Source organism: Montipora capricornis, chromosome 9 (assembly GCF_036669925.1).
Source record: "Montipora capricornis isolate CH-2021 chromosome 9, ASM3666992v2, whole genome shotgun sequence".
NCBI lineage: Eukaryota > Metazoa > Cnidaria > Anthozoa > Scleractinia > Acroporidae > Montipora > Montipora capricornis.
Genome location: NC_090891.1, coordinates 16,093,049 through 16,115,548, shown reverse-complemented (window position 1 = coordinate 16,115,548; position 22,500 = coordinate 16,093,049). Strand labels below are relative to the sequence as shown.

The following is a 22,500-nucleotide window of genomic DNA, read 5'->3' as shown; positions in this document are numbered from 1 at the left end:
TGATGTACTTACTGGTTCAAAATAATAGTATGTATTTTTAGACCTTTTATATGCTTTGTACATTTATAAACAAATGAAATGCTCTCTTATAAATGGTAGACATGAGACAATTGATAAATAAAAATTCAAATAACCCAAGCATCTGAGACGGTTTTGGAAAAAAGTTCACTCTAATAAAGAATCATTGCTTTGCTTAAATCTTCTTTCCTTATCATCTCTCGGTCAAAACAGCTTACTTCCGTCTTGGAATCAATTTACTTGTTATTTTCCGTTCTTAACAACCAAGAAGTCAGCTTTCGAATGTTTAAACTGTGGCAAAAGTACCTCAACAACCCAGTTGATGCCCGCTAGCTACATTCCAAAAAAATCTGGCATACACATCTAATACTATTGTAGAGTCTCTTTTGACACAGGATACCCAAGTTCAGCATCAAGTGAAAACATAATGCTGGACACATTTGCAATTTTGAGAAATTTTAATACACTCTTGGTGTTATATTCACGAGATGATCTACTCACCAACAGTATTCATTCACACAGAATTTTCCATGAAAAGCCTTACTTTAGTGTTGTATAATATTATATTGCCTGCTCCCAGGGTCTCCACCATAATGGCCCAAGGGCTGTGTTTTCCAGTGTGCAAATTTTAGAGAGTTTTAGTAGAAATGAATCAGCGAGGTTAATAAAAGAAATAAACCTTAACGTTGCATTTGTGTCAAACTGCCTGCGTAATCTTTCTTCTGCAAGATTTTGTGGGGACATCAGTAGAGAGAACTGGAAGCAGCTTGTTCAACTCTAGAGTCAGTATAAGTTTGCTACTGTCCAAGGTGACTGAACACAGTTTCAAGCACTTGTACTTTCAAATTCTGTCATATTTATTTGGTTTTTCTTGGAAGCTCAAACTTGGTCACTGATAAGTGCTACCATGAAGGTTTCTATTTTAGACAACTGGTAAATGTGCTCTGTAGGCTGTTACCATAGTAATGCATCTAGATCAAAACAAGGCCTACAGGATGCTTATTCCTCATAATTTTATACAAAATTCACTTCATAGTTTTTTTGCACCAATTGCTTAAAATAATGGAAACAAAGTATGTGTAACAGCCGATAGATGTTTTTTAGTTTTCCCAAATTTTTGTCTGTTAAATTTCCAATTTTTTTTAACATATAGAAGACTCATTTGAAGTCAGAACCATTTTAATTCCGAAGTTCTAAAAATCTGGCCCCAGTTGTTCAAAAATGTATAGCTCTATCCAATAGATAAGTAATGTCCAATGGATAGTGATTTACCCGGTGTATGGATAGCATTATCCACCTTTTGAACAACTGGGGCCTGGGGTGCAAGGATGGCACAGTGGCAAGAGCACTCGGCTCCCACTAATGTGGCCCGGGTTCGATTCCCAGACTCTGCGTCATATGTGGGTTGAGTTTGTTGTTTCTCTTCTCTGCACTGAGAGGTTTTTCTCTGGGTACTTCGGTTTTCCCCTCTCCTCAAAAACCAATATTTGATTTGCTAATTCAATTTATAATTACAGAGTCCCCAATTAGTCTTCGAGCACTAGAAGATTAGACACTTAAAAGGGGTAGTATCATGTGAATTATCCCTTCTATTTTGACCATAAATTTACTAAATCGATTTTCAGCGACTTTCATTCTTAAATGGCTTCTGGATCACCGCAGTGAGAGGAAAATGATCCAAACTAAGTTATTACCGGATTTATCTAAAATGCAAGGGGAGTACCGGTACTTGAAAACGTCCGCCTGACGTTTTAAGATGGGCATTCATTTTAATGTTGGCTACGCGTAACCAAAAACACTTACAATGGTTCCTGTGACCTAAAATAGCCGTTTTGAAGAAAATTTAGCCATTAACTTTTGTTTGCCATCGGTAAACAGGTCTCCTTTGCTTTCCAGATTTTTACTACAATCCATGACACTGCCCCTTTAAAATAAAATTCCTTTCCTTTCCTTATCCAATCACGGGTTTGCGAGAAATTTGGTAAAACAGCTGTTGGTCTCAAAATTCTGAGCAAATCCACATGCACAGCATTTTGCTGGGTTCCTCTGAAAGATTCTCTTGACTGTAATGGTAGTGAATTTATACCGCACTTCAAAGACCATCACAAAAAGGAAAAAAAAGTTTTCGCCATAATATTTGATCCGTGTCAGTCTTCAATGAATACCACTGACTGCGGAAAAACTGTGTTCAACCTCCTTAAGTGGGAATTGAAAGTACGGACACATTTTTTTCAGTCAATGAAAATGAGTTTAATGATTTGTTCAGCCAAACAGCAGTGACATCAAATACAGTGAGCGCCTCATAGTTGTCAGTGATGTTGGTGACAGCAACTAGTGAATTTTAGCTTTGTTTGTTACTCACGAACTGGATAAGAAAATGAGAACTATTTGTCCATCAGTGAGCAACACTACCAAAAAATGCAAAAATAAATTTTTCCCTTATTCTCAAGGGACCCTAAAAATAATCCAAGTCTAAGAGGTACGACAACCTCTCAAGCTAACCACAGAAGACAATTTTTTAATTATGTGCTATTACTTATTGTAAGGCTTTTAGAGAAAGTACAGCATTTGGAAAATGGCATGCTCCGTTCATGATATTCTTATACAATATTCTTGTTAGTGGATCAGCTTGTTTGGATTATTTACTTCCTTGTGATTAAGATTAAAGCCACAATCAGACCATAAAGACCCAGGACTTCAGCAAAAATCAAAATAAGAATCATGCCAACAAAGAGACGAGGCTGCTGAGCTGTTCCTCTGACCCCAGAATCGCCAACAATACCAATGGCAAAACCAGCAGCAAGACCACTGAGGCCAACACTCAACCCAGCACCTAAATCTAGGAAACTCCTTGAAAAGAAAACAAAAACATGAATTTTTTTTAGTGCTGTTGTATTTGTATGAGTACTTCAAAGTCAAAAAATGAAGATGAAGAGGTTGAAACATTTTCTTTTTTAGTTTTCCCTGCTTTTGTCTGTAAATCCATTTTTACAACATTAATGTTGGCCTAATGAAAAGTTTATACTAACTATTATCAAAACTTTATTATTAAAAGAGGCCTAAAACTATTATTATAGTATAAATTATCCTATTAAACAGAATGTGACTGATGCAATTGAAATCATTGATATATTTACCCAAATAGAGTGCATAACACAACAGCACATTTTAAGGGGCTCTGTTAGTAATTTTGATTCCCTGTAGAATGCTTAAAATGCCTTTAATACTTTTCCCTTGGGGGCTGGTGCAGTCTCATTTGTAAAAATTGTCTGGCACTAGACAGGGCAAAACCTGTAAGATGCCGAAGGGGTTAAACTAGTTAAGACTGAAAAATAACAGCCTGCACACAGGCTCTCCATGCATCGAATGGCGCACCGTCAACAGCTGGGGACTTGGAGTGAGCAGGGAAAAGGAGGGCCTGCAATGGTCCCTCAACGATTTGAAATTCTCAATGTAAATTTCTGATTGGCCAATTTGACTGTGACACATGTCAACAAATGCAGAGATATTGAAAAGAATACGGTGAGAGCAGAGGGGGTATGTGTTCTCATAAAATAAAGCAAATTATCTAAGCTCTGCCTCTAATGGTTCCAAAGCAATCACCCACATCAAATGGCTGTGGACTTGTAATATTATATAATTATATACAGACATACATATACTTAATTTCACCTAGAAAATTCAGAGTAGCTAATATAAGATAATGTCTTCGAGAACACAACGCAACAAAATACAATACTCATACAATAAAGTGCTAAAATTAAAAATATGCTAAACTATATACATTATAAAACTAATTGCAATGCTACTAAAGTGAGTCATAATTCAGTATTCTACGCTTACAATCCTTAAAACTAAATGTTCTAAACAAATCAGGAAGAGAGCTCCATAATTTAGCCGCTAAAATAATATGAAAAAGAACACAAGCCGTATAAGATGATGTTTTTGGATAAGGAAGAGATAATATAACTGCCAAGTAAACTATAGTTTGTAGAGCGCAGAGTAAACATCAATTATTACTTACAGTGTACAAATCCAGGATAGTTACCAAAAAAACAGACTCTTATATAGTACAGTCAACTCCCTCTAAGATGGCCACCAACGGGACCAGCCTCAGCTGTCTGTCCTAGAGAGGTGTCCAGCTTTTAGAGAATATAATGCTGAACCTGTGCACAGTGAATACCCATCTGTATTAAATTTAAGTTATTTACTTGAACGAAACCTACCTGTTTTAGATTACAATACAATTCAGTTGTCACCTCCAAGTTATTTTTTGAATGGGACAATGACTGATTTAATTTTAACTTGTACTGTATGTATTCCGGCGACAAGATAAGAGCTGTCAATTAAATGTCTGGTGTTAAAAAGAGTCACGTACAAGAATTTTTCTTCCCTAAATCGTAATTTGAAGTCACATTCAGCACCTCACAAGTGCCCGTTGACGATTTCAAAGTGTCCGTTGTCTGTCTTATGGAGGTGTCCGTCTTATAGAGAGTTTGGCTATAGTAAAATGACTAAGAAACAGCCGGGACTAGCACCAGGTGGCCGTCTTACAGAGGTGTCCGTGAAGAAAGAGTTGACTATATAACTAAGAAATTCTGAGGGCGTCTAACATACAGAGGTTTAGAATTTATTTTATCCAATAAAGTGCCGTAAGGTGAGTTATAGTCTTTTAGTCTGAATCTGAGAGTGTGGTTAATCGGCGTAGGTGGGTGGGTTGTGGGTCCCTAACCCTAACCCTTTTCTATCAACAGCTGGAAATTCTCGAAACAGACAAGACCTAAGATCTAAGACAAATTTGGACCGAGCACTGAGGGAGCTAAACAAACACAACCCACCCACCCACCCGATTTAGCCTCACCCTATGAATCTAAGAATGCGCTCGTTAAGATAGCCTATGTTTTCAGTTTGACACGCACTACAAAAATGCCAAACAGACCAGCAATAATTGAAGTGTGGCCTTATGAGGAGGGTGTCCCTCGAAACTAGCTTACAAAATCTAAGCATTACGTTATTTGTCTGCTCAAGAGCATCATCAGTAACCAGATCGAGGAAGTCAATTCTCTGGGCTTGAAAGCAGGACAATGTCAGACTTCCAATAATTATTATCAAAACTCTTTGTTTACAGCCCTATTTACTGCAATGATAATATCACACGCATAGGTTCATGAACAAGAAAATCATTTGAGGCTGTTTTCCACTTCCTTTGTGCAAGAGTTTCTTTATAAGGTCTTATAAGGCAGTTAGTAGATATATCAGTTGGTGCTCTCGATCAGCTCCCTTCTTAGCCCCGTTTTAAACGTTGCATTTCACATGTGCCGAATCTAATGCAAATGAGCAAAAGCAATAGGTTTTTCTCATTTGCATAAGATTCGGCACATGTAAAATGCGACGTTTAAAACAGGCCTTAATTTGGGAGAAAGCCTCTTTTCTGGCATCGAAATCAATGCCCGCTTGGTGACAAGAGTCTCCTCTGAATCTTCTTGCCTCGGCTTATCTATTTATTTCTGCAGCTATAAAATCAATGAAGTCAAGTGAAACAAACATCGGTAATTCCCTCTACTATAAAATGCCCGACCTATCAAGTTACAGATAAGACTATAGTGTAAGAGGCATGTCCAGAGGTTTGTTTTTAACCCAACAAAATGCCCAGCCAAGCTCATCAAACACAAAGTTTTAATACAATTGGAACTTGTTTTGTAATGTCAGTTTTTATGCAGATTGTTATCGGCAATTGTTATGCTAATCATCTCATAATTCTAGTGCTACCAAACCAGCTCTATCTGTATGACTCGAGCATAAGTTGAGAGCAAATTTTTGGGCCAGTTTTTAGGTCATAAAAGGTCAACTTACAAGAGTAAATATGGTATTTCTTTTGTTTGTACAAATAAAGACAATAAAGTTGGTTAGGTTACACTTACAAATTTGGCAGAACTCATCAACGGATGCAACGCTTTGGGGTTTACCACCAGCTTTCCGTCAATATGTTTTCCTTTTGGGTTTCTCAATTCATGATTATCACAAAAAGCATTTGTGTAAGTCAAAACAGCTTCTCGCTCGGGTGAACAGCGATCAAACTGGTTATTTCCGGTTGCTTCTTACTGGTTCATTCCACATTGATAAATTGACAGATCAGTCAAGCGAAAAAAGGGAGGATCTCAAATCGTCGAGGGACCATTGCAGGCTCTCCTTTTCCCTGCTTGCTCCAATTCCCCAGCTGTTGACCGCCCGCCATTTGATGCACGGAAAGCCTGTTTGCATTCTACATGTAAAAGATACTACGAAAACCACCGATCTGTGGAATGGGCCTGAATTATTGAGTGCGTGCCCCACCTACTTTAGTTAAACATTTGATGAAATTCCTTTGTCACGGTGTGAGCAGTAGCCAGTTTTTGATGTCAAGGTGTACCGGAACAACCACAACAATGGAAAGATACGTTTTCAAAGGGGAAAATGGATAAAATTGTTTTTGTCCAGCTAAGAGGTTGCAAGTGCAACCATGGACTTGCTGTTACTTCAAGTACAAGAAAGGTTACCTGGCCTGAAAAATGGCGTCGAACTCAACCCCTCTCAAGAATTTGAGAGATTTACAAGCGAAAGTGGGCAGGGCAGTGACTCAGTAATTTGGCCCATTTCACAGATTGGTGGTTTTCGTAGTATTTATGTAATAGGGCAGTTTGGTGAATATCTCACCGTGGTACTGATTATGGATGAAAAGGATGGGAAATGAATTGCACTTTGAAAACGTTTGGCCAAAACTTTTAAATTCTTACGCATCATCTGACCCAAACTTTCTGATGGATGAGTCTACTACATGTAGTATGAAAAATATCTTCTAATTTTGACGATTCCTTTGGAAATGCTAAAACGTCAAAAAAAGAATTAAAGCAAATTTCCCAGAAAACAAATTCTCAAAGTCCCTTGATACACGTAGTTGTTAAGGTAACATCACCAGTATTTTTGGTTTCTGAGGTTGACACTAACGAAATAGTAAAAACTGAAATGAAACAAAAGAAGCCACATTGAACTTTAATCAACCTAAACATGCTAGTAAGGGTAACCTATGCAACTGCAAGCCAAAGATGGCTTTTCTTGATGCCTGATTGGACAAAGTGTTTTCATGAAAAACAAGGGAATTGAAAGTGAAAAAAAGCGAAATCCTTGCTACAAGGAAGCATGTGTGTACAATGGCAAGGCTCCAACTTGACCCAGGAAACATTTTACTTTTTAATAAAGTGATTCAGTTGTTTTGTACTCACTTGTAGAGGGTATAATCACCTGGGGAAACTGCAACAACAAAAAACAAACAAAAACAATAAACTAGTGTTATATAGCATGGCTTATTTGGGAAGAGATAAGACACAATGTCAGGTCATGTTATTGGTCACGAGAGGAAAAAAGAGTCCAGTGTACACTGTATTTAAAGTGCTACTACGACCAAAAAAACAATCCTTTTTTTTCTTTGGATTTCAAAAACTGTTAACTAAACACTAAGTGACCCAAGTTTTAAGTTCTGATTTTAAAAAGACACCTGTTTATTTTAACTGGAATTTTCTAACTTATTGGTAAGCCATTACTGACTTTAAAATCTTGAGAGAGCTGGGTCGCGGAGAAAATGACGTCAAAGACTCACCAGCTTAAGACTGCAATGTGTGTGTACGCGGCTGAATTAATATGCAGTACGGGAGTTTCGGGCTTTCAGACTTTTAAACCGTGTTTTGCATATATAATAATTTGCGTTTACACGCTGAAATTTTGAGCTAGTGAATAAATGAAGTCATTTTCCCTAGATCCAACCCTCTGAGGGCCAATCTGTCAGTTTTAAATGTGAGTAATGCCGGCCCCTGAAATCCAAAACTTGCACTCAAAATAAACGGCCTTTGGATAAAAGTCAAAGCTCAAAATTTTGCCAGTAAAGTGTTAATCGAACACACGTTCAAAATAGGAAGGAAAAAAGGAAGTGATTTTTTTATCATAGTAGCACTTTTAAGATGTCCCCTGAACCATGATCAGTGAATGATCCACATCATTCTGTTTATTTAGGGGAGTCAGGGTGGTTTAGTGGTCATCAACCGTGCCTCCCACCTCTGTGACCCAGGTTCAACTCTGGCCTCGGGTCGTATGTGGGCTGAGTTTCAGTCGATCTCAATCTGACGCGAGGGTTTTTCTCCGGGTACTCCGGTTTTCCTCCCTCCTCAAAATCAACTCCCGGCCTATTCCATCAGGCTGTGGTGCTGTGCTCCGAGGTCATACATGGGTCGTGTTCAGGGGCCGAGCGCCTAGCCGGCAGCACAGCTCCTTCGGCCTGACCTCGTTGAGCTGCGCCCTTAGTAATTCAGTCTCCGACTGCGAGAAAGGGCGATTAGCAGATCACATATATCACATATTATTGGTGTTTTCTTTTAGGATGAATGAAGAAGGCACATAAATCCTTTTTGTGGTAGTGCACTACACACTATGTCACTGGGTTGTAACAATGTAAGATTGCAAGAGTGTCCATGGTGCCAATAGGCCCGTAATGCATGCATAAGTCACGAAAATAAACAGGTTGGAAGCGTGAAGCACGCTTGAGTTTCCAAAAAATGAGCCCCAAAATTGGCACAAATTTGTGACGCTGATGAATAATAAAGCAGCTGCTATTTCCAAAACGATGGAATTACCTGGTGATAAATAACCTCATCTAGGAGAGTATATTTTTGACTTTGCAGAAACAATGGTCAACCTCAAGAGTTGGGCGATTGTGATCTTTGTGTTGAATTTGCACATTTCTTTTCAAACTTTATAACACTTAAAAGGAAAAAAACCAAACTAACAAAATCAAAAATCCTGTATCTTGCCATCATTTTGACACAGATGTATCATTTGTTTCACAAGTAAACACACAAGGTAACTAGATCACAGCGCCTGCTGAATTCCATGTCACTTTCGATTTTGCAATTTACTTTGCTTTTTGAGTGGAGATTGTCCATTGACCAGCTGTTATTTCAAGCCCTGCAGAGTATTTCTCTGTTACCCGACCAATCAAAAGTTACAGACAACTACATACAAGATCATAATAAATAATTATTCTCTCTCTTCAGCATAGTGGATGCAGGGTGGTGCAGTGGTGAGAGAATTTGCCTCCCACCAATGTGGGGCCCATGGTCAATTCCTAGACCTGATGCCATAAGTGGGTTCAGTTTGTGTTGATTCTCTACTCAGATCCAAGGGTTTTTCTCCAGCTTCTGGCTGTAAGCTGTGTCCCAAGGTCACACATGTACATGGGTCGTATAGTGAAAGCCAGAGGCGCCACAGTATGCCTTTGCTTAGACCTTGTTGAGCTGCGTTACTGCTGTACTTGCAACGGCAATTAGCAAAGCAGTTATAGCTTCCAACACGGCTAATGTGTCCTACTCAGATACTTGATGTGTTGCACAATATCAGCCTAGTTCTCGATAGTATCTCCAGTTTGATTCTCAATTGGTTCATAGACCGTATTCATAAATGGCGGCTAAGTAATTGTTCTTTTGTCTTTATGCTAATCATCCTAACTAGTCTCGTAACTACGAGCAAAATTCAAAAGAATTTTTGTTCCAAAGTGAGGCTAGTTAGGATGATTAGCACAAAGACAAAAGAATACTTTCTTGGCCGCCATTTATGAATACGGTCTATAGATAACCTGTCTTCTCGTCTCTCATGAGTGTTTTTTCATGGCACCACTACCAAACAGAAACCCACTTACCGTACTTATTCGGCTACAAGCCGAGCTCGGGTATAAGCCGAGACCCCAAACTTCTTACAGAAAAAATCAACTTGATTGACACGAATTGTAAATGCATAATACTCGGCTATAAGCCGAGACCCATTTTAGGTCTTGATGTACGTGTATTATCGACTATGGAATTTTCGTAATTTAAAATGCAAATTGACATTGACTGAAAAATTATACTCAAAGCAATCAAATGAACATGAAAGATAAGAAACAAACAATCGACATGATCGTGAGATGACGAATGTCATTAAACAATTACTGACCTCACTGGAAACGTGTCTTCGTACAAGCGAAGCGTTTTATAAAAAGTTATTCGACTGGAAACCTTACAACCTCGCTGTTAAACTTATAATAGTCGCCGAAGCAGAAGCTGTAGAAAATAACTCCGAGATCGCCGGAGAATACGGCATCAGTGAGTTGATGGTTCTGTTCAACGGGGAGCTTATTGGGTAATAAAAGTCCATATTACACCAACAATAACTTCTCTTCATTTTACAAGTAATTTAGTTCGGCTTGTAAGTGAATACACGTTCTTTTTTACTGTTTTAATTTGCTGAGTTAATTTTTTTATCAAAAATACTCAGCTATAAGCCGAGACCCCTTCTACGGCTTCAAATTTGCCCAAATTGAGTGAGGATTTGTGTAAAAATCGCTCGCCTTATAGCTGAATAAGTACGGTAGTCCGGTGCTCTGAAGCTGTCTGCGCTTGGCCCTTAACTAAAATATTATCATTAACAGTCCGGGATGTCTTTCCTTCTCTTGTATCGCTTGCTGCAGTATGCATACCGATGATACAACATGTTACTTAGTCTCAGTTTTTATTCACTGATATTCACCTTGCCTTTGACAAATAATTGTTAAATAAAGAAGCCTCACTTGTAATCTGTTCTGTTGGAAATCACTTAGGCAGCAGATAGAGCACTCAAGAAGTAAGGAAAACACTCAACTGCGTCCTGTGTTTCCCCTACACTTCTTCCCTGCTCAATTCGCTTCCTGCGAGCTTTACAACAGAACAGATCACAGGCGAAGCTTCTTATGTAACAATTATTCACCAAAGACGAGGTGAATGGTAATATTTTAGTATAATAGCCCTTTTCACAGTTAGGTTTTCTCATTTGCATTACAATATAATCAAACATGCATGTGAGGCAATTTCTGGCTATCTTGTAGTTTTAACCCGAAATTGCCTCGCATTCACGTTAGATTACATTGTAATGCAAATGAGAAAAACTAACCGTGAAAAGGGAGATTACACAGGTGATTATTTGTGCATTTTCTTTAAAACAATTAATTTCTTTGTCTGTCACCTCTACAAAACGGCTTGCAGCCATTTTGAAAAAACTGCTTAGGTGATTATCACGTATTGTTATATACCTAACCTTTCACTCAACAATACGAGCACTGTGATTGGTTGGTTCTTTGTCACATGCCCCTGATCAAACTCAAATGTATCCTGATCGCGATACAATTCCACAGTAGTTGCCCACTCCGGATGTTTTGCTGCGATTGTTGACAGAAAAGTCTAAATATACAACAAAGCACTTAATGTCTGGTCCCTCAGGAAACTAGCTAGTTTTGTTTTCCCTCAAGTCCTGATGTTTCCCTCGACTTCGTGTCGGGAAACTTCAGGACTCTCAGGAAAACAAAACTAACTGTTTCCCTCTGGACCATACATTAAGTGTATAATAATCACCTCAACGGCAACCAATCAGCACAGAGAATTTTCAATAATAACCTATGTAATTACACTAATTGTTTACTATTCCTCATCCTAGTTCCTTTGACACATGAGAAGAGGTCTCGCTTTTTTACTGGAAATGCAATAAGCTGGGCTTAGCTCCAGCCATCCCGAAAAGGAAATATTTGTCCTGGAAGAAAAGGGCCGTCACTTCTATTTGTAACAAATGGACTACGAAAACTAAATACTGCAGTATCAGTACTAAACAGATTGAAATAAATGACGATGTACTCACGTCCATTGCCAATGAGGACGGCAACGACGAGTCCATAAATTGCGATAATACCGGCCATAACTACTGGAATGATAGATTTCATGATAAGCTCTGGTCGCATGACACTCATTGCAGCAATGCCTGTTCCACTTTTTGCTGTCCCATAAGCAGCTCCTAAAGCTATATAGAAGAGATGAGTTCATCCCATGATCAATTTAATTTTCACTACGAATACGAACGAAAAAGAAAAACAATAGAGCGATCTTGATAATTACCACTAAAGACCATTGCTGAAGTCGCTCCAACTACTCCAAAGAAATATACATAGGTTGGTTTATCGGCCATTTTTTGCGCAACGCTAAAAATTCAAGGAAGATGAACAATCCTTACAACAAGAAACGACCGTACCAGCTGCGAGTCAAAATGGGGGAAGGAAATCATGTGATAACATCACGTGCCACTCCTTTCCAGATTCCTCTCAAAATCGTGAGAGACCCTGAGCAATTTCTCTTGAAAAGAAAGTTAATGTTAATAAACAACCTTTGAGACTACATCTGACTCATTTATGTCTCTATTCACTAATTTGTTTGCAATTTAAATTGTATCAAAGAAAACTCGGTGAACCTTTCTACGTCCTCGTGACCGAAGGTGTGCTGGACACTCTATGACTGATAATTGACATACATATAGATCCGAGTAATATTCCTTTTTCATGGTGAAAAGCTGTTCTGGTAGGCATGTCAAAAAATCTGTTTGCCAAGGCCGTTCAAGATGCGACATTTCCAGTGACAACATCACGAGATGGATCAAGGAGTTATGGGGATAGAGGTAATCAGCTGAATACTTGGTAATTCCAACTGCTTGCCTGCGATTAACTGCAATCTATTTATGCAACCATTTGTCCTCGTCAAAGCTGCATTGCTATTGGCCACCACAGTCTAAGCTGTATAGGAGGGAATATGAGTTAAAAATGGAAATTTTAATTTGAGTTTGTAGTCCGCAGTCCCGCAGTCTAGAATTTAATATGCGTGATTACACAATGATATAAGTGACCACAGGGGTAACACCTGTTGGTGCTTATATTGTTGTTATCGATATACAGAATAACATTACGGCGGTTGCAATTTGCTCGGCAATAAAGTTTGAAAGCAAATAGTTCAATGAAAGATCCAACAAAGTGTCAACTGATTCCTGTGTTATGTTTTTTTTGGTCGTTCCAAGCTGTTTTAGGCATCATTTGTGATATCTTTTCTCCACCGCCAGTTAGAGTCAAGAAAATTTCTAAGGGCCGATTTACACGGTACGACTTTGTCGCATGCGACAATGGATTACGACAGGCCCACGACATGATTTACGATTGTTGTGTACGTCAGAAAAAATGTCGTAGCCTTTTAAAACATGTTTTAAAACGCTGCGACAATCGTAAGTCATGTCGTAGGCCTGTCGTGAGCTTGTCGCATGCGACAAAATCGTATCGTGTAAATCGGCCCTAAGGCAGGCAACAACGAGACGACGGCTAGTAGCTTCATCTTGTTCAAGCTGGAACTGACGCCAAACCATTGAAATTATCACCTTAATTTAAACGCTACAATCTTGGACAGAATAAAATGGAACAGAAATGCCCCTTCCCCCCAAATCAAAGGATGAAGCCGTGTGAAGGCCAAAACGGGCCATTTTCCCATCACTGATTTTGGGGGGAGGGGTGGTCTCAATTTTCCATTTAATTTGTCCAAGATTGTCTATCGAGGCTATCGATGTCAGAACATCAAGATTTGGTCAATTAAGAGGTCGTATGTCAACACATTAATCATCTGAAACCACTGGCCTCTGACGCAGTCATGCTTGTCGCTAGTGTTGCTATGTTGAGATACTACTTGGAAGATATTTTAAGAGATGCAGAGTGTATAAAAAAGGCTTACCTAAAATGGAACTTTGCCAGTACAATGAAGAATAAGGGTATAACTCTACGTAGAATTGATGAAAAAAATGCCATTAACAAAAAGAATACCCGAGCAAACAAAAGTAAGAGTTAGAGTTCTCAAGCCCACTACTGATCTTACTCTGAAAGCATTTCTGGGGAGTTAATCAATAAAACTATAGGGTCTATGTAGGGTTGCATCGCTGAGATTAAACGAAGCAGTGGCAAAAGACTCAAGCATTAAAGTAGCGTTTTTAAATCTTTATAGAGCACTTGAATGGTTTTACATGACATCAAAACGTTTAAGGCACAATTCACGAGACTTTATATGATTAACGTCTGTTTTGAGACGTTTTTCAACGGTTAAGCACGGTCAACAAGCAATAGAAAAAAGTGTCAATCTGTTCTGTCACCTTTCTGGCCAGACAACAAAATCGTGAAAATTCGACAAAATTCGAACGTAAATCATGCTGTATTTTTCAGCGTGGAAAAATCAGAAGATAGATCAGGTAAATATCGCCAACAAATTGAAGGGAGTGCAAATGCAGTTCTTAAAAATTCAACAGGTTTACATGTTCGGTATGGTTAGCGCATGGATGCAAAGTGTAAAGTGTAGAATGTAGGTAGGTTGGATTGTTGGAGAGAATTGATAATCTGTGGTAGAAGGTTCGAATCCTCCTTACATCCGATTTCTTTCTTTTTCTTTTTTTTTTCCAATAATTTTATTCCCTTTTTTTTAATTTTCAATTTCTGTTCTCATTTTATAGACCTCCTGCTATAAACGTAAATATAGCTTATGAACATAATTACAGTCAACTCTCAGGTATTCAAGGTGTAAAATTTTTATTCATCCAGCACCTTTTCTGAAATGAATCACTTAATAAATAAAGGAATGAATAAACTGAATGAACAATTAAGTGCATAAAGTAACGATGTCCAAGAAATTCACATCCTAGGGATTCAAAATTTCTTACGTGGCAGTAATATTATAAATATAATAATAACGATTCTCCAATTAATTAAAGGACAAATACAGTAATTGAAATAATTTCACCATATTGAGTTCTTCACCGAGAACGATTGTTTGTCCAGAAAATGCTGAGATCAGCTTGTCAAAAAGTCAGTAGCTCCGCACTTTGGATGGCTCTAATTTTGGGGGATGGAAGTTGAATATATATAATTGGACCTCGGTTATTCCTTATTCTCTGAGTGTTTTGTTTCATGAAAGCTTTCAGATTCACTTTCACTGATTGATGAATACCGCTAAAGTAATGCAACTTATTGTTATGTTCTGACAAACCTATCTCGAATTTTCAAGCAGAAACATCCCAATCATTACGCTCTTTAAAATTTCCTGCGCAATCATTACCGAAGCTGTCAATTCATGTTTTGCGGCATTTTTTACAATTCAATGCTGATCGTGACATGCTTGTAAACATGTATTATTTGTTCTTAATTAGACACAAAATGTACATTAATAGCTAACATGAAATGCCACTTGCTCAGTTTATTTTTTGAATAGGAGGTGTGCTCTCGGATGATGTAACTTTTGAACATACGAGAGCAGATTTCGTGTCATGATTACCCCATATACTACTGGTAACGCCAAGCAGGGGCTCATAGACAATCTTGGACAGAATAAAATGGAACAGAAATGTCCCCTTCCCCCCAAATCAAGGATGAAGCCGTGTGAAGGCCACAACGCGCCATTTTCCCATCATCGATTTTGGTGAGGGGGGTGCTCTCAATTTTCTATTTAATTTGTCCAAGATTGTAGCATCTGATTGATTAGGGATGTCCCCATACCTTTGCTGAATTTGAGCTTCATATTTCGAAATTTCTCCGAAAAAGGCTTCTTTGATGTTTTTAGTTACCTAGACCCAATTGGTCTGGCCAAATTTTTTTGTGTATAAATCAAAGGCCCACTAAAACAGGGAAAATAATTTTTTTTTGAAGTACTATACCTCAGACACTATAGATAATTAAACAAAAAGTTAAAAAAACTGGGAAAAAATAAGCGCCATAGGGAATTTAAAATATGAAATAAAATCTTCTTCCCAAGGAATTGCATCTCTTAGTGCCAAAAATAAAAATAGTGAAAATGTGTGACTCCAGATGGGAGTAAGTTTTTGTGATGTCCAAGCTGGTCATGAACTTGTGATCATTGCATGACACAAAATACATGTAAGTATTGTCCAAATTATTAAACCACCACAGATATGAGACTTGGGATAAGTTGTGCACAGTGCATTGTATTTTTATTTGAAGGTTTCAATTCTAGTTTCAAATCTGAAATTTGACCACTGATTTTGCTTATTTCAAATTACACTCCAGCAGAAGTGTTGATATACATGTTTTACAGTAGTAAATTCATGTGACAGTAATAGTGAGCTCAGGTCATTCACCATCTCTCTATACAGCTGTTTGACTGATTAGCTCAACCTCGACTGTTCAATAATTTTGTTCAGGTATTCTGCTGTGCAAAAGTTTTCATCACCCATTCAGCTGTGCGTCTTGTTCTGTTCAAGAAAATTCTGCTGCTGTTAAGCTGTTCAGGGTTATCCCTGTGCATCACTTGTGTACTTTTTTCTTAGCCATGAACATTTTTGGTTGACATGTTGATGACATTTTCTGAAATTAAAGTATGCCGTGCCCAATTAAAGATTTAAAGGGAATAATCTCCATTGCAATCACTCACTAATTATTGTGGATACAATATTACTGGCTTCAATATAACCTTATGAATAATTTCGTGTATATAATTATCTAATTCTCAAGCCAGTCTTTTCACACAGTATTTTTTTTGTGTAACTTCAAATTACACTCCAGCGAAAATGAAGACTGAACAGTAGACTGAAGTGGGTTTTTCCGCTGGCAGAGGAACAAATAAAGTGAAAAGTGTTTTTCACATTTCATTCAGTTTGTAAATACAGTGTAGTGTTCATGATTTTTTTAGTAAGATCTGTTATGATGTATTGGCAGTATTGCATTTAGGTGCAGTCGGCTTGCTTGACTACCAGTTTTGTGTTTTCAGCATAAAAATTATACAATTTTGCTGGAGAGTTGTAAGAACTTTGTTAAAGATACTCTGCGTTCTTTAAAAGAATTAATGATGAACCCATGGACAAAACAATTATTATATTCTTCATAAAACAATTTTTCGTAGGTGCAGGTGCTTTCATAAACAGATAGGAAACGTTTCTTCTTCAAAAACCAGTTGGTAGCATTTATGTTGATAATTCTTCTTCTGTGCATTTCAAGTCACTGTAATACAGAGAATAATCTGGCAATTAAGATTTTAAAGAAAAGCTTGCATAAGTTAGCTGATTTTCTTTTTGTAGGGGTGTAGTTAAAAAACACAGGGCTTGATTTTGCAAGGGGTCTAACAAAGAAATAGATAGCTTTTCCTCCCTTCTACTCACCTACCCCTGCCTGATCTTTTCCAGTACCTCTATCCTACCCCACCCTTCTTTCACACTTACATATACCAACCCCTCTACAAAACACCACTCAAAGACATCTCATATTTCTCAAGACCTTTCTGTATACTCACCAGAACTTGAGGTTGAACTCCCTACCTATGGATCTACTGCCTATTTCTTAATCCACTTGACCATGCAAGCAATTGCAACTGCATATTCTACATGTAAATGAAATTGATTTCTAAAGAGAAATAGAGGAATTGAATGGCCACCTAAAGACAAAAACTCACAAAGAAATTGCTACAGCTGTATTTAGAAGATGATTTTTACAACAAGGCGAAACATTTCTTGAAAGAAAAACAGAGAAGCAACTCTGCCTTTCAGGAAACATGGATTGATCTAAGCTGAAACAATTAACAAAACGGAACAACAAATAACTCAAAGAAAATGGTTTACAGCAACGGCAAACTCTTCACAGAAACAACAACAAACCAATGGCAGCTCCAACATTTCTCTCTTGATAGAGATTGACTTGATGCTAAAAATGTCACCCTTGTACCCCAATATACTTTTAAGAAAAAGAACTGAGATCGAAAACCATTATGCTCAAGTAGTGACAAGTCCTACTTGTGAAAGACGGAAAAGTGTTTAAACAGAAATTGATTTTATCAAACGAGTTGATAAAGGTCGAATAACCACCGTGAAAGATTTCGAAAGCTGACGTTTCGAGCATAAGCCCTTCGCTCCGACGAAGGGCTAACGCTTGAAACGTCACCTTACCAAACTTTTCACAGTGGTTATTCGACCTTTATCAACTCGTTTGATAAAATCAATTTCTGTTTCAATCACCCACTGACGCAGTTTCACAGTTTCTTTAGAAACTAAAGTTTTGTTTACTGAGAAAAAGGTTAAGCTCTGAAAAAGGGCTAACACTGGAAATGTCAATCTTTCAAATTTCTTTACAGTGGTCAATTTACCATATCAACTCAGTTGATAAATCCTTTTTGTTATTTCATTTCCTCACTGACACAGCACCACAGCCTCTTTGCAAACAAACCCCTTTATCCTACTGTACATGTGAAAGAATGCTTTACTTCCACCAACCATGTACCTATATTCGTAACCCAGAAACCAAGGCAATGGTTGTTTTAGACTAAACACTGCAAAGATGTGATTACCACTCCAATGACTACAATGCATGCCAATCCCTTACCTGGAATGCAGCGTCTGACACTTACAGACCGCAGACTAACCCTAACTCGCAGTAACAGCTAACCATTTTAAAATGGGTGCTTTATAGACTTACATGTAAATGCTGTTTATCAGTGCTATTTATAGGCAGGCTGCAGTTGTCATATGCCTCCTGAAATTTTAACTGTTTCAAATGAGTGCATAAACCCAATTGAAAGCTTAAACCTAATTACTAAAATTCAAATTCGCAAAAGTACATGAAAGCTAACCTTTCAAAATTTAATCTTAATCACTAAGGTGAACATTTAACCCCAAACACTTTAGAAACATTATTGTTCACATGCAATCCATCATAATAATCTTGAAAAAATGATTTCTCTAGTTTATTTTATACAATCATACTCTATAAAATTAATTACAGAAAGATATCCAAACAATGTTAAAATGGGCAGTGTTCTAAAAGAATTAAACCAGTTTAAAAAATTCAAACCAAAAACACAATTAAACCACAACATGTGCAACATTCGTAATACCAGCAATAATAATAAAGTAATTTATTATTGTCTTATTTCTTTGGAGAACCAGACAGGTCAAGCAGAGGAAGATCTCATCGTGGTTACTCCAGAGGTAGAATGAGAAGAAGAGGTTATGGTCACTATCAACCAAGAAGTAGCTCTCCTCATCCCCGGTCTTACCTAGCTGATGATGATGATGATGATGATATTAGCATGGATTCAGGGGATGGAGGTGTCCTTAGAACAGATTCAAGATAGTAAGCATTTGTTCATTCCAAGCATTTATCAGTAGTTTGAAACAATTTTTCATGTATGTATATACATGTAAATTGTTAACTTAATTTAACCAACTGCCTCGCTTAAGGACGTTCGTGCTAATTGTTTGTGTGCAATGTTACTGCACAGGTAACGCGACTGTAATATGTCACGCATTACTTTGAGCATTAGTGAAGTAGAGGTTTTAAAACCTTTGCAAAAGGCGTGGACGATAAGTCTTGCACAGCGTTGGATCAGAGAAGATCGTGATCAGTCAAAATTGATTTTAAAGTATATGTGAAAGTCAAGTTACTACTGCACAACTGATATTCGCGTTGTTTTATCAGTCGTGTACTAGTCCACTTGACTTTCACAAATATTTTTCAAGCATTAGTTAAACAGGTTAAAATAACTTGGCGACAAAATCAGCCGGGGAAAAATTTCCAAGCCGGCAAAAGAATGGCACATTTATTTTCGAATCATCACAAAACGTTAAAGAGAAGTGAGCGGGAGGATGGAAAAGCTCTGGAAAAGGTAGCTGATAGAGAAGATCACAATTTAAAGCATCTTCTATGGTGGTTACATCATTGCTATCTAGAAAATGTGAAATGTGCTTCGTCAGCATACATGCACATGTACATCCTTGGCTGTGAACTTTATAGACAATTTGGTAAGCCATTGATATAAATCAAGAACAACAGAGGACCCAAAATTGTTCCTTGAGGTACACTGCAACTAAGAAGTAGCTTTTCAGATAACAAACCATTAATAAAGCATTTTTACTGGTGTTTATCTACGTTGTAGATACATGTATGATTTAAACTAGTTGAGCAAATGTCCATAAATACCATAGGAACTTAATTATTTACATACATGTAGATAAAAGAATATCATGATCAGCTGTATCAAACACTTTTTTAAGGTCTAGAAACACAACAGCATTTACAGTTCCTTTATCAATTTGATGTTATAAGCCCAACTGGTAGTGGTCTCGAGTAAAGCCATGGCCGTGAGTGAAGAGATCGAAAACCAGATTGATATAGGGAAATCATGTTATTTTCAGCGAGGTAAGCATACAGCTGATCTATCTAATCAAAATATTGGGGTCCCTATTGAAGAGATGATTCTATTTTTCAATGGTGACTCAGGGATACGCATAAGCCATTGTTGAGCCATTGTTACACCAGACAATTTTACTCATCAATAGTCTAGCTGTTATTGTGTAATAGGATAACTTCTATGTACAAGAGGTGGTATTGATTGTTTATTAATTAAATCGTACAACTGGCATGTTTCTCATCGTTGTTGTTATTAATTTTTTTTAAAGCAACCCTTATGGATCAAGGCCCCCTTCTCGTCGTGGTGCAAGAGTAGGAAACAACAACAGAGGCGATGTCAAGTCCAGATTAGGAACAACTCCTCTCAACAGTCACAGCAGTAATCAGGACTGGTTCAAAGTTGTGGTGAGCTTTGATTTCCTAAATGCCAGTTAGGAATTTACATGTAAAATTAAGTTTTTTTTTTGGGCTTTGCTGACACTAAGTTGTCATCAGAGGTACACTGTATTTAGTTGTTGGTATACAAGAATGGTCATGTGATCTCCAAGAGTTTGCAGATGCTTGGGTACTACCACGTGGAGAGAAGTGGCAGCCAACTTGTTGCCTTTCTGTTTGCTTTGACTTGTGTCCATGATTTGCTGCTTTCAGAGAAAATTTTGTTTTGTTTTCTCCCACTTTGAGACACCGAGGTAAGTTGTCTTTCAATTTTGGCTGATACTGAATGTTGACATAGTGAATTTTTTTGGATTTGTTGAAAATCTAGCACTGTTATTTCCTAAAATGAAACTGATTGCAATTTCATTTCTTTCGTTATTTTTCAGGTGTTCATACATGTAAAAAGGAGTTAAATTTGTCTCCTGCAAACCAACATTTATCAGCCCTAAGATTCGGTGCAGTTTACACCACATAGGAGTCATTTTAGTACTCTTGCAAGCCAACATTATTTTGTAGGCTTGAATTGTGCTTGTTGAACAACAAAATCTCAAATTGTCTAATAAGTGTCAAAGACTGAAATATCTTTGTGCTCACATTGAATTTGGTCTTTTGAAAGAATTGGACTGAGTGCTGTTGTGTTTGCTTTGCCCTGTCATACATGTATTCAACATTACAGTGTACATGTATATTATATGAGAAGCTCATGTCCTTCTGACTACCGTATTTACTTGTGTACATGTACATGTCAAACTCATGTATACATAAGTCGCCCCCCATTTTCAAGGCCTAAAAACTTATTTTTCTTTATTTCTGGTTAAAAAGCTGAAATCTGGATCGACAGAGTTGTTCCTGAAAGTTATTGTCATATTTGCAGTTGCAGTGGGCGAACAAGACCTTACCGTACCGAAGTTTAGCACCTCTTGTAGCAATGACGCAAGCGAGTATTTCGAGTTACTTGAGAAAGTTTTTTCTATGTTTATATCTGAGTCTTGTTGAAGAGTAAATCTTCCTATTTGAAACTAACCTTTCTCTTAAGGTTGATGTGGAGAGGAGATTTGTTAAACGAAAAGAACACTGAAACAGTTTCAAATGATGAAACAAACATCACTCCGCTGTACTATAAAATACCTGATCTACCAAGTTACAGATTCAGTACGACCATAGTCTAATATAAAGCATATCCAGAGGTCTGTATTTAACTCACTTACATTGATTTTTATTACTCCAAACGTACCTGTGGACAACAAAATGCCCAGCCAAGCTCATCAAACACAAACACAACTAGACGCCTTTTGAGCGTAAACTGGGTTGCTTGTGGTACATGTTATACAAAAGTAGAACGCACAGAGTTGGGTGGTATTGAACTACAGTGTTCCAGTTGATTTTTCAAGTTGGTGTTCATTTAGACCATTTGAGGGGTCACCCAGATGCCGTGCCAGCAGTGGCCTTTTGGCTCACATGTTCTCATGTTGATTATTTTGTAATGTCCTGTTCCATTTTGAGGTCTTTTACTTTCTTAAGCTTTGGTAATAAATTCAGTTCAAAGATAACAAAACATGCTCTTGAGAAAAACTCACTCAATTGTTCTTTAAAATGATAGTCTGCAAAATTGTTCTGACAGACGTTTTCCTGCATGTCATGCATGTCTTGCAGTTCCATTAAGCAAACGTTTATTCCACACACTAAGGAAGAACTGAACAATTGTTTCCGCTTCCAAATTCCCCTTCTTTTCAGTCTAATCTGATGCCAGGTCAACTATTTCTTGGTTTAACCTTTGCACCAAAAAATACCGTAAAAGCTGAGAGTTAACAGGAAAAGGCAAGCCAATAGATACCCTGGGTGCCAGAGGAATTCTTTTCAAGGTCAGAGAGAATGCTCCGGGATTCCAAATCAACAGTCAAGGACGAAAAAAAATACCTCTGGTCACACAACCCCAGAACCTCATTTCTCATCACCGCGTTCTCGTCAAACCAGGTTTGGCTGCC

At 37.7% G+C, this 22,500-nt stretch overlaps 3 protein-coding genes across 4 annotated transcripts in view; 2 read left to right on the top strand and 1 right to left on the bottom strand.

The window, feature by feature from the left end:
- LOC138015021 (liprin-beta-1-like) overlaps positions 1-138 on the top strand; it is a 38,707-nt gene extending 38,569 nt beyond the window's left edge. The window contains 1 exon segment of the mRNA XM_068861915.1: positions 1-138. This exon segment is cut by the window's left edge and continues 3,645 nt beyond it. The gene's annotated coding sequence lies outside the window, so the exon portion shown is untranslated.
- A 2,105-nt stretch (positions 139-2,243) lies between these two features.
- Positions 2,244-12,366, bottom strand: LOC138015028 (V-type proton ATPase 16 kDa proteolipid subunit c-like). Its single transcript, XM_068861923.1, has 4 exons — positions 11,997-12,366; positions 11,743-11,901; positions 7,278-7,305; positions 2,244-2,868 (listed from the first exon to the last, which is right to left on the bottom strand). The coding sequence occupies exons 1-4, from the start codon at positions 12,064-12,066 to the stop codon at positions 2,661-2,663; spliced, it is 465 nt and encodes a 154-aa protein (XP_068718024.1). The 5' UTR covers positions 12,067-12,366; the 3' UTR covers positions 2,244-2,660.
- A 24-nt stretch (positions 12,367-12,390) lies between these two features.
- LOC138015024 (nuclear RNA export factor 1-like) overlaps positions 12,391-22,500 on the top strand; it is a 39,622-nt gene continuing 29,512 nt past the window's right edge. The window contains exons 1-3 of one of the 2 annotated variants that reach the window (XM_068861920.1): positions 12,391-12,549; positions 18,838-19,024; positions 20,350-20,485. In XM_068861920.1, the coding sequence (XP_068718021.1) occupies positions 12,459-12,549; positions 18,838-19,024; positions 20,350-20,485 (414 nt within the window). In that variant the 5' untranslated portion in view covers positions 12,391-12,458. Of the gene's footprint in view, positions 12,550-18,831; positions 19,025-20,349; positions 20,486-22,500 lie in introns of both variants that reach the window. The other variant, XM_068861919.1, reaches the window with a different exon arrangement.